Here is a 13,666-nt window from a genome sequence, read left to right as displayed (position 1 = left end):
TCTCTTTCACACCAGTTCTTACTGCTTCAGTGGGAATTCCCTGGTCTCACAACTTATGAGAGTAAAATAATGAAATTCTTTTCCTATTAAATAAAGCGACAGTGGTTTGAAATAGTAGAGTAGTATTTATCCTAAAAAATATTATGTCAAAATTAGAATTCTATTCCCACCTAGCATTATTATCTAGCTTCAAATTAAACAGAGATTTATTTGTATAATATATATTAATTATATATTTTTAATATATTACCTATGCGTGCATGTGTGTGCTGCTGCTGCTGCTACATCGCTTCAGTCGTGTCCAACTCTGTGCGACCCCATAGACGGCAGCCCACCAGGCTCCCCAGTCCCTGGGATTCTCCAGGCAAGAACACTGGAGTGGGTTGCCATTTCCTTCTCCAATGCATGAAAGTGAAAAGTGAAAGTGAAGTCTCTCAGTCATGTCCAACTCTTCGCGACCCCATGGACTGCAGCCTACCAGGCTCCTCCGTCCATGGGATTTTCCAGGCAAGAGTACTGGAGTGGGGTGCCATTGCCTTCTCCAATGTGTGTGCTAGGTCATTTCAATCATGTCTGACTCTTTGTGACCTTTGGATTGTAACCCATCAAGCTCCTCTGTCCATGGGGATTCTCCAGGCAAGAAGACTGGAGTGGGTTGACATGTCCTCCTCCAGGGAATCTTGGAAACCCAGGGATCAAACCTGCATCTCTTTTGTTTCCTGCATTGTAGGCAGTTTCTTTACCACTAGCACCACCTGGGAAGCTCCATGTTACCTACATTATATATTAAATGTTACTTTGATATATTTTTCAACTTTCCAATTATTTATCAAACAGTTAATAATGTTTATTAAACAATGTTCTTAAGAATTGTAATTCAGTTTTGTTTCATTTTTTTTTTTTAGTCCCTCAAGGCCTGTCATTATTTTTCATTGAGTTAAGACTCTGTTTAGTATAGATGGAAGTTATTATTCTGAGACTATAATTATGTAATCCTATAATAAGCATCTGCTATAAGTCCATTTAGGACTTCCCTTGTGGCTCAGGCGGTAAAGCATCTGCCTGCAATGCAGGAGACCTGGGTTCGACCCCTGGGTCAGAAGATCCCCTGGAGAAGGAAATGGCAACCCACTCCAGTACTCTTGCCTGGAAAATTCCAAAGAGGAGCCTGGTAGGCTACAGTCCATGAGGCTGCAAGAGTTGGACACAACTGAGTGACTTCACTTTCATTTTCACTATAAGTCCATTTCTTCCAAGAAACTACTAACTTAAAATTTGAAGTTTTATTAGGTGGACCAAATAAGTTCATTCGGGTTTTCTATAACATCTTACAGAAAAACCTGAACAAACTTCTTTTGCCAACCCAATATAATCTTTCATTAAACACAGGCCATCACCAATGATTATTACCAAATGTAAACAACATCTAATAATTATTATTACTGCTCTCCCTGGATTAATAAATTGACAAAATTCTTGAGTCCATGCACTAAGTCTTTTAAGGACAAGAGTAAGAAGAATAAATGATACTTAATAGCTATTGGTTCCTTCCTTTATTGCAGTCCTGCAATGTAAGGTAGGTTCTCTACAGTGCACAAAAGAGTGTATTTCCTGATAAAGATGGAAAATGGGATGCCTTCAAATATATTTAAAAACTCTTCCTCTCCATATAGCTCTACTATGTATTGTTGTGGTTATGCAGCATCAAGAAATGGTTCCAATAGGGAAAATATTAATTTAGCCTGAAATCTAAGTGAATACTAAAAAAGAAGGTCTATTCTGTCCCTACCATTCTTGTTTTCAACCAAAAGTCTCTGATGTGGGGGCCAAGGACCAGGTTACAAAGTCATCTTGAGGTATCCAGGAGTTAATGGTCAAAGAGGTTTTCTGAACTTCTATAAACATGTATCAAATATAAAAAGTTGGCTGCTGAGACATGTATATTAGCAGTCTGGGGGGATGATATATCAGCATTCTTGATTTCAGACTATCAATTCTGATCATCAAATTCACACAAACATGTAAAAACTCACTTTCCATAATTTCTCTATCTGCCTAAAACAAAAAAAATATTGCCTACAAGAAATATAAACAGACATACAGAGATAGACACACACTCTCAGTCATGCCCTATGGGAAACAACCATGGTAAAATCAATAAAAGTAGCTATTCTAAAACCAAAGAAGTAACCTGAACACTTGTGAAATCATACATTGGTGCAGGAGGTAACAGAAGATCCACCTCACTTGCAGATGCCAAACAATCAATTGAAAAATTAAAAACAATCATAAGAACCCTTAAACTCAGTTTTGGAAAAGCAAGTTAAATAATGAGTATACACGACCAATGAGGACATAGTTACTGGCAGGGCCACTTGGCTCCAAGTCAAGATAGGTTGGAAATAGGTTGAGATACAGTGCCTCAGGTTTTTCCTGTTATATTGATAGTGTATCAAAAGAATATTTAGAAGAGAGAAAGAGTGTGTATTTTCTTATTTGTCAATATCTAAAAAGAGTACCATCCTCAATGTTGAAAGTCAATGTCAAACACTTAAGGCATTCAGTGTTCAAAAGGAGTGAGCTCAAACCTTGTATAGGGACTCTGGCCCATTCCCTGCTTACCCTCAATGATGAATTCAGTGCCTTGTAAACAACTGATGTTCAATAATATTTGTGGAAGGGATAAATGATGAACAGTAAATATATTGTAGTCAACTGTCCAAGCAACATGAAAATATTCAGTCAACTGGCCAATCAATATGAAACTATGTGTTTAAATACACAATATGACTTATGAGTTATAAAATTTCTTTTATCTTTCAAAATAATATTGCATTTTAAAAATCCTGTACACATTTTCAGACTGTTGACTTAAATATTAGCACCCCGAACACTCTTCCTCCAGTATATCAGTGCAGTTTTCAACTACACAAAATCATCTGAGTAAATGGACTCATATATCATGCCCAGCCATTAATGATTACCTTTGTTGCAAAAGTATTCCACCTCTTCACAACTCAGATTTTCAGGCCCAAATTCTGTGGAAAAGCTTTCCTCCAGTGGAAAGTCCCCCTTTGAGATAATGTCTGTTTCCTCTGATGGACATTCTTCTTCTTCCTCTTCAATGGCATCTTCTAGCGGCCCTTGAAAAAGAAGAGGGACACTGTACCGAAAACATCCAAAGAAGTGTGTGAAATAAAATCCTTAAACAGGGTCTTTTTGATTAAGGTAGTGAAGGAGGATAAGGTATTCTATGAAAGGACAAGTAGTACCAAGGGCACCCAGACAAGATAATGCCACATCTGCGTCAACAAGTATACTGAGCAATGTAACAAGTGGAAAGAAACCTGTTCCTGAAATTACTAAATAGAAAGCAACCTCCATCTCCCATCCTTCCCCACCTCCAACTTGAAGCCCAAAGCTTATTCTTTTATTCTCTCCTGAAGAGCAAAACTGTGCACTTTATGTTCATTTGTTAGAATTAACTGCCTGGGTAAAGAGTACAAGTCTCTTTTACACTGTTGTACAATTTTACCTGAGATTTTAATAAAGATTTAAAGTAATTGAATGCATTTTAATTGAACTGAGATTTTAATAAAGTCAATACTTTTAAAAATCCATCTTAAGAGTGGATTCTGAGAAAAGATTTCATTATATGTGTTTGAAGCTTGAAGAAAAAATTACATATTTCTCTCCCTGATGAAAGCATAACCCTATTCATAATTAATTGAATTTTTTCTGAAATGAAAAGTAGTTTTCTAATGAAAAAAATGTAATTTGTATTTATGTGATACTTTTTCTGTAATAAAAATACAACTTCCTTAGAGTGAATGAGAGCCAGGTGCATTACATTAATGGACCTATTTTATTGAAAGGAAAGGGTGGGCTGTAGTTGTTGAGATGGATCTGAAGTGGATGACATGGAAATACCACATGGCCGATTGTGAATTTCTGACTGCCCAGAAGAAAGTATCCGACTCATTTTACTAAGTGGAAGCCTGCATTTGCTCCTAAAGAAGCACTGTGGCATTTCATCCAAAGAACACAATTATGGTAATTTGTACTAATTGTCACTCATGTCAGCAGTCTCATCAGACAGGCTAAATACTTAAAAGGCTTAGGCAGTCTCTTTCTCTTACTTCTTGGAAATGTGGATTTAAATTTAAGGTACATTCAAGCCAAAAAAAAATTATTACAGAGTTTCTTTGTCCTTTCTAAAATTTATTTTTTATTCTTTTCTCCAAAATAACAAATGTTAAGGAAGAAAGGATGCACTAATTCCAAACACTCTGGTAATGTGCTTTTTCTTTTTTAATTCTAGGTGGAGAGTTAAAAAAAAACCATGTGTGCTCAGTTGCATTCAAAAGCCATGGATCTCATATTAGTTTTTATCTCTTGTTCATTATTTCAAGTAATATATAATCTTTCACCTTTTAACAATTATGTCAAGTACTACGACATGCAAGGAATATATAAAATAGTAATAAGGTAAAATATTACAATCACTAAAACAGTTATTTGAATAATTTTAATTATTAACTGCAAGTCTAACAAGGAATAAAATAGAATATTTTCCATGTTTTTATTTTTTCAAGATACTTAGTTTTAATAACAAGTTTGGTCAAAACAAGACACCTAAACCGTCTCACTTTTGTATCTCATATAGGACTTTCAAAGTACTTTCTTATGTGATCTTTAAAATAACCCGGTGAGGTAGGTATGGAAATTATTATTCTTTCTTTTGGTAAATCTGGAAAATAAAGGTCAGGAGGTTAGTTAACCAGAATAAGGCTACAAGTTAATATGTGAAAAAGTTGACATGAAAACTCTATTTTATTTTAAAATGCCTTTTATACCACACTACTATGCAAACCATTCTTTTGTAGTTATAAATGCATTCTTTCATAAGTAAAACTATAAAACAGGTTACTCGTAAACACAGAATCCTACAGAAATTGCTCATGCTACTAACATGACTTTATTTTTAGGTGTTTAAAGATCTAGTCTTAAAATTGAGAAACCTCTTACTGCTCTTCTCAGATTATCAAAAATCAACCAAAATTTAAACCCTCCCAGCAAAAATAACCAGGAAATTCTTTTTTACAGACATTACCAAAAATAAAATAATTGATTATGAATATTTAATTATTTGCATAATTTATATCCTTACCAAGTCAATCTATAAAGGAAACTGCCTTAATATCAGTTTATATCATGTAACAGACAAGACAATCTAGACTTCTTTTGGAATATATACTCTTGGGTTTGGTTAACAAAAAATAAATCTCTAATTGTAAAATAAATATTTTAAATAATTCATATAAATTTTACTGAATGTCTTTTTTACTTGTGTATGCTCTTCAATTCCAAAAGCCTATATATTATAAAGAAAGTGCATGCACATTACTAGAATAAAATTAATAGTAAAATACTTTGTTTTTTAAAAATAAAATGTGATCAGACTTTCTAACATTCGTAAAAGAGTCTTTATTGAAGATAATATGTACTTGAACAATTACTTAAAATCGTCCAGGACTTAACAATTTGGTTCCAATAGTATACATTAAATTAAAATTTAATCACTTTATTAAAAATTAAATGGAAACTCTCATGTGAAATTTTGAAAGAAACCCACAAAACATTGATATAGGCTCAATAAGTGTCTAACCAAGCCATTCATATATATACACATATGTCAAAAAGGCTTCCACATCATATATAACTTTTATTTATCAAAGATTATGGTAAGATCTTAATTGAAAGTATAATGTTGTATATTCCAAGGGCTGTTTTATGTTGGCTATCTATTTGCAATTCAAAGCATGTAACTGAAAAGAAACACTTATTATCAAAAACAAATTATAAAAATCCAAATGAAAGGTAAAAGAAATTTCTGAGTTCACTGCTCAAAATACATGAGACCTCACTGTCAATATTTATAACAGGTTAAAAAAAGGTGATTTAGTAACCAGTGTGTATTTTGCCCAAAGCACGTGTCAGATTGATATAATTTATTGTACTTTAAAATGTGAAATTACTAACCATTTCTTTAGCTATGCTATCAAATCAGGCTCTGGCAAAAAGGTTTCTCTTAAAATGCATAGTATTTATGGTTTAAGATTAGATCTCACCCTACTCTCTATATTGCAAACCTTACAGATAATCGGTGGCTATAAACTAACATTTTAAGAGGGTAAGAGACACTTGAAGCACAATTAATAGCACCAATGAAGGAGGGAATGAAGGAACCTCCTGTGTATGGATTAGTGGGCACAGAAGTCCACTTCAGAAAAATTACCACACAGAATTTGACACAAATAATAATATCTACTTAGAAAAGGCTTACGACTGAGCTCTCTGTGCCCTCATGGAGAAAATTACTTCTGATTGAGGCCACTTGGCAGGCAAGTGAAAGGAAATCTGAATTTCAACTCTTCAATTGCCTCTGATTTACAGATATTCAAACACACTCCAGAATGAACAGTCTTAATGTTTATAAATATAAATATTTATCTGATTTTCCAAATGCGAACAATTAGCTGTACATCCTAAAGTTATGAATACAACAATGCTGGATGTCTGGCCCACAATGGTGTTAATCATCTCTCAGAATGAAGAGGTATCTTTTCATTTTTGTATTGGATTAATAATAGAGATTACCAGAAGATTCTGGTGGATGTAAAGAAATACTTCCATTTTCAGAAAGGGAGATAACTGGTACCTAGGAACCACCTGAATTGACCACTACTTCTACTACTTCTGCCCTCTAGAGATAAAGCTGAAGCTGAGAAGGGTGGTGCAGAGTCACAACACATGACAATACCCAGGACCTTCCCAAAGTGCGGGAAAGCTTTATTTGTGTGTGTTAGTCACTCGGTTGTGTCTGACTCTTTGCGAACCCATGGACTATGGTCTGCCAGGCTCCTCTGTCCATGGGATTCTCCAGGCAAGAATACTGGAGTGGGTAGCCATTCCCTTCTGCAGGGGGTTCATCCTGATGGGGGGACTGAACCCGAGTCTCTTGCCTTGAAGGCAGATTCTTTACCATCTGAGCAATCAGGGAGGCCTGCTGGTATTTGCTAAGGTTTTATTCACCGAGCACCAACAGATATGTCGCAAAGTTGAGCCTATGTGTGGAAGAAACTTTTCATGTGGTGGTTGTTTCAGTGATTTGGAATTGGCAAAGAACAATGGGGGCATTCAAGGTTAAGTAGTCCTATCCTATATAAAGGTAGTATAATCGCTGAATGAAATGAATGTCAAGAACTAGATTTATTTAGTTAAGAAGCATTTTGAGGAGTACTTTTCCCTGGACAAATGAATTCATGAGAAAATTATTACTATGATTTCAGGTGGTTAAAGAAATCCCTGAAGCCCATCCAAAGCCACTGGAGTAAAAGCTAGATGACAAAAAAAAAGGCAAACAAGCAAAAACTCTAGGGAAAAATATAGGAGATATATAAGAATTTAGAGGACATAGGATTAAAATAAGCAATACAAGGAGGAAATGCAAAAAATGATAAAGACCAACATCATAAATATTAAATCAAATAAACATGTCTTTCAACATATATTATCTTGATAAAAAATTTCCTACTCTGGCAGCCTACTATAAACTAGACTGATCCTTACATAAATGTCAGATTGTCTTTGTTCATATAAATTCAAAGCACTTCAGAATGAGGCACCCAAGAAAGAAATTAAATTCTACAGAAATTAATATACATTGTCAATTATGATGAAGAGAAATGCCAAATTCTATATTCTGATACAATGTCCCCCAGAATGGTGTCTTTCTCTTAAGTACTCGCTGGACTTAATTTATTATAAATTATTTTAGTTAGGTTTTGTATATGTTTTGATTAAAACAAGACACTTTGCCATAATGGAACTATAGAGAGCATTCAGTCTCCTCTCCATGCATTAATATTCTAAGCATTCTAGAGGCTGCACAAGACTAGCCACCTAGCAAAATGAGACTGTTTCAGAATACTGGGCAGCCTTGATTACAACCGACAGGTGGGAAGAAAGTCGAATTAAAATATTATCATTCCCAATAATTACAATAATCCATCCCAGTGTGCTCAGAAATTCTGCTAGGTGAGTTTCCTCTAAAACACACAAGTATTTCCAAACCTTTTTATTCTGTGTTTTTAAATGTATGCCATTTCAGGTCATTTTTACATCTGTTAGTATCATTAAAACTTCCATCAAAAATTTGTTACATAATTTTACATACAGGACACATGCAGAACAAAGAACACGTAATGAAATAAATTTCTTAAAATCTTAATGAACAAATGAAAATGAAAATGGTATACTGTCTCCAAGTTGCCATCTCCTGTTTTGTGCTTCTTTAAAGCTGTTTGCAAAAGAATCACTCACACAAAGGAGTAAGAAGGTACATAAAACCTACTATAGATAAAACAATAGATATCTTTAAATCTGACAATTCAAACAATAATATATATCATTCTTTAAAATTACTTAATAATTAGCCCACGTGTTCATGTAATTCAATCTTTCAAAAAGTGAATATTACAATATAAGCTAGGGATAAGAAAGTCAAATTAAAGGGATAGGCAAATTATGGTTTACATTTAACACATAATATACAAATATGTCAAAACTCTATACAGGTATGCTGTATGTTAGTTAATAGGTAAGGGGAATTAATATAACCTTTCCATTCTAAACTTATGTTACATTCTCTACATGTGATAGAAATGTGGCAGTGGACTAATATTAATATTACCGAAGGTCATTACCGAATCCTCTGTATTCTAGTCTCATATCTCTTCGTTAATCTCAGGATGATATTCATAAAACACAAAATATAAAATCCTTCTAATAGGAAAGACTGTTAGTTTAATACATTCTGTACAATATGGCTTGTTTGTTCAGTTAGAAATGAAAAGTAAAAATGCAACTCTAAAAAGCAGAAATCCACAAAAATGCACCCCTCCCCATCTCATTATGGAGTAGGAACATGTCTATCTTTAGAGTACTAATATCTTTTGACTGTATCTGGGGCATTTTTTGTGGCTCTCAGTAGTTCCTCTCAGAGTTTTCAGCTGCTACACTGAGATTCCTTAGAATCATCATTACCCTGTAGGCACACCTCAAAATGCTACTCACCTGGTTCCTATTACATTTGTCTCGTGCATATCCCACAGAGTCATTTAATGAGAAGGGGCAGGGAAAAGGGATGCTCTTTGGACAGTGCAAATCCATACTAACTCATGTAATTGAGCTTAACAGCAAGAATAAAACCTTATTTCTGTAGTTTAAAAAAACAGCATTTTAAACGAGCAAGTTCTTCCTGCAGTCACTCACTTTTAACAATAGTTGCATCAGGGGATCTAGTAGGAAGGAAACATTTTTATTAATTTTTCTCTTATCTGCCAAAAGAATGTTGATTTTTTCATTTGCGTTTGTTGCCTGCAGGTAGCAGACCACAGAATTATATAGTAGAAATTCTTCTTTTTGATTAATTTCTTTCCATGTGTTAGGTTATTTCTTATATATAATTGATTTTGGGCTTTGCTCATAGCTGTACATCTTTTTTATATCTGTACCAACTGCTGTCCTTCAATCTAGAAAGTTGAAGGAAATTACCTGAATTTGTTAAGTTTATTAAAAATGAGATCTGTGAATATTTAAATTGAGTTTTGAAATGTTAATGCAAAAAAAGATATTAGAGAATTTTTAATGGTGGGTTCAATTTGACCATATTCCATTGTAAAAAGAAGAGAAGAGGGTCAGGTTTTATTCAAATTGTTTCTTTAGGGGAAAAAATGAACTCTTTGATTTTTATAAAAATACAATAATATTCTTTGCTACAAGGTCCTTGGCCATTTTTATTAGATAGCAGTATTAACACTTCTTATATGTAAATCTGAGAACACTTTAAATTCTTTAATTTTTTCCCCTGAAATGCTCTGTTTTTGGAACCTTCAAATTAAGTCAATGATACTAACAAGAAAATACTTTTGCTTACAACATATGCAAACCTAGCAAGCAGCAACTAATCGCACAGAGCAGATTAAACACTGACATCACAGGAAAAACAAAGTCAGATGAGAAAATCCAGATAATATTAAACTAGAATCTCTAATGACCAATTTACTCTCAGGCAGTAACTCAGGCATTGAAAAAAGTCGGTTCATTAATAAGTGCCTTGTGCATTGACCCAGGAAGTCAGTGACAGAGCTGGCACTGAAATTCACATATTTTGTAATCAGGCCTCTCAGTCCAGAGCCCCGCAAAGCTTTCTGAAGATGGTAACTCTATCGTAAAGAAATGCAAAAGTATATTCATTACTAAAAGTATGTATTTCTATATGATTTATTTCAATAATATAAAGCCCTTAGTCGGTAATAACTAAAAATAGATGAAAATCTTATAAATTATTTTGTTATTTTTATGAGACTTTCATGGACTCATGTATTTATTCATTCATTTGTTATTCACTTAACCAGTATTTATTGAGGGTGAAGCACATGGCAGGCACTATATGGCGTACTGAGTTAACAGTAATGTACAAAGTGGATGGTCCCAGCCAGAAAAGAGTGGATAACTGAATGAAGCAGACAAATGTTACACATACAATACATGCGACATTTTTTTAAGATACTCCATTTTAACATGGGGAGGGCAAGAAAGCCTTCTTAGATATCCTAAATTCCAGTTATTTGTGCATTTTCTTATTTCCTCAGATATAATTTTATCTGACCTCCATTTGTAACTGGAAGTAACAAGTATGGTACCTAGCATTTAACCATGGCATTTAATAGTTATTCAAATAAGAAAATTTTAGTTGAATTTAATTGTCATAAAGTTGAAGATCAAATCAAGGAGAGAGAATACTGGGTCTAATTATTACTAATTATATTGTTCAAGGAAGTTTATTCTGCTATCAGTGTGAAATCCATGTCATTTCCTGGTTATTCAAATCAGGTGCCATTCACCCTCAGCCTGCCAAAAGTTTTCTGGGGGATGTGAGATCAGGCAAGCAGAAAATCTTCCACAAAATCAACTCTGCTATCACAACAGATCATCAGGTGTTACCCAGAATATGAATACAGTGTGTTATATTATTCTAAAAGCATTATGAGTATGAAAAAAGTATTTGAATCTGCCCACAGAACCTCTTATACATGATATGTGAGTGATATGTATTAGGTGAATTAATCAGAACTTATAAGTTTATAGACCTGTACAAGAAAAAAAAATGCATCTTCTTTAGAAACTTCAACGCACCATCAAAATGCAGCTAGTGTTCTTATTTGACAAACAAACTTGTGCAAAACTAGAGAATAATATCCTTTATTGTTTTACAAAGCTAAGTTAGTATAACCAAAAGAGATGTTATTTTTTAAAATTATCTTATTTAAACGGAGATACAAAAAACAGGGACAAGGGGAGCCTAGTCTTCTGACTCTAGAATGGATGCATATTTCTTTCTCTTTCTAGAGCAAATCAAAGACAATGCACGTGTTGGTTTTTCAAAAGTCTACAATAACAACAAAAGCATTAGCCAAACAATAGATATTAAACAAAGGATTCTGACGATTAATTTCTTAAACAACTTCATAAGACAAAGATGAATCAATATGGTCCTTAAAAACATTCAGGATGCATTTCTTTGTCTCATAAGCAACGTGTCTGCATCGTGTGAAAACATCCAGCAAGCACATGGCTACATGCAAGAAATTAGAGGAAAATCACTGCAAAGATTTGGGGGAATTTTTTTAATTACAAGAAAAATATCAACAAAAATACTTGCATCAGGTTTTGGTCACTGTATATAAAAACTTCTTTTCCTTCTTAACAAAATTATAATCTAACAATCCCCATCTCATCACACAGATCAATTTCCCTCTACTTATTCCTTCAGTTTAATAACATCCTTTCTGACCCTGCTTTATTAAAATGATTCTTTACATGTACAATTCATTATTGATTAAATCTTCTAAAAAACTCACTTTATAAAATAACGGCTCTAAAAATGATGCTTGATTTCACTGGCTAATTACAAACAGTTTGATAGCAAACAGTGGTTCTCTAAATGTCATCCTCAGACCAGCAGCATTGTCATCATCAGACAACTTGATAGAAATTCAAAACTAATTGTCAGACTCCACCCCAGATCTGGCTTCAGAAACTCAGGGTAAGGCCCATCAACCTGTGTTTTAACAAACCCTGTAAGGGATTCCAAGGCACGCTCAAGTTTGAGAACAACTGTAGGAATATAAATGCTAGAAGTCACTGTGCAACAGTACAAATTATATTTTTGTTATCATTTAATAGAAACAGTATAATATTTTGAAATTAACATAGGCTCCATCCTTTGTGTACTACAGCTGATTCTGTGATCAAACTACTTATTACCAGGGCAACTTAGTGCAATCAGACCTGATTAGTGGCAGGTTAGGTTTGCTTATTTAGTGCTGGTTAATGGTTCTCCCAAATAATGCCAGAGAGTCTAGAAAGTGCTTCAATCACATTGTTTCAGACAATTCTGGGATGACATGGAACAGACTGGAGCCACTATTTCAGGCTGATCCCACATGTTACTGCTTCATACACTTTCAGGAGCCCTGAATAATGCAAACAATTGAGCAGCCAGTGAATTTGGCTAAAAAGTTTTTCATGTGTGTCTGGCTATGGTATAGAAAAATATCTTTATACAAATAGGGATTGCATCTCAATTTTTAAAAATTACAGCCTGCTATGTGAGTTATTTGAAAACCAGGAACTTCAAGCAGCATGGCATTCTTCTCATCCTCCTCTTCTGAGGATAGGGCATCTCATGAGATGAAAACGTCCAACCATCAGCAGGCCTATCAATCAGTGGCAATCAGTGTGAAGCAAGAGGTCCCAGCCGGATCACACAGGTTCCTCCACTTATCATCTCTCACTCCAATCCCTTATTATGATCAGGCTGGTGCACAAACCAAGTGTGGTCTCCAGGATTTTATGGAGCAGTACCATGGCCAACCTTCATTGTTAACCAACATATGCGGCTTGCAAACTACATGTCCCAGCACCACCGCCTTGAACAGAATAGTCAACAATAGGAACAAAATAGGCAACTACAGAAATCTGTTCCATTTTCACAAATAGGTGTGGCCTCCTGCTCCTGGAATGCTGCCAATTTGGCCCTCCGTTTGAATTTGACACAGTAAATAATGATGAATATTCTCTCTATGCCTGTACAGTCCTGGACACGTTTTCTGCACAGCGAGAAAAACAATTCCTCACAAAAAACAAAGCACTGTTGTGGATCCTGTGCATTAAGTGGGAATATAAACTTTATAAGAATTTGCCTAATTTCACAAGTGTATGTGTAATGTTCCAAATTTCCATCCTGACAGATCTCCTTCATCTTCGGGGGATGAAAAACAAAACAAAACACAGATCTATAGTTGCAAAACCCTAACAAAGCGATGGGGTGGGTGGCGCTTTGTGAGTGAAGGTGGAAACAAATCAACATGTTCACCACGCTCTAATTGTGCCATGCGCTGGGATACATATCAAAAGGGCAGTTTATAACAAGTGTTCTACACTGTCATTAAACCACTATACAGGTACCTCGATTCAGTGCTTGTGAACATCTCTAGAGGCCCCAGAAAGCACTTCCCCATAAAACATATCTTCAAAA

The 13,666-nt window shown here is 34.6% G+C and overlaps 1 protein-coding gene across 1 annotated transcript in view; it reads right to left on the bottom strand.

Moving 5' to 3' along the window:
* ZFPM2 (zinc finger protein, FOG family member 2) overlaps positions 1-13,666 on the bottom strand; it is a 538,352-nt gene that overhangs the window by 429,519 nt on the left and 95,167 nt on the right. Inside the window, exon 2 of the mRNA XM_045162789.1 lies at positions 2,985-3,143. Coding sequence (XP_045018724.1) covers positions 2,985-3,143 — 159 coding nt within the window. The remainder of the gene's footprint in view (positions 1-2,984; positions 3,144-13,666) is intronic.

Source organism: Bubalus bubalis, chromosome 15, assembly GCF_019923935.1.
Source record: "Bubalus bubalis isolate 160015118507 breed Murrah chromosome 15, NDDB_SH_1, whole genome shotgun sequence".
NCBI lineage: Eukaryota > Metazoa > Chordata > Mammalia > Artiodactyla > Bovidae > Bubalus > Bubalus bubalis.
This window is presented reverse-complemented; position numbering and strand designations above follow the sequence as displayed.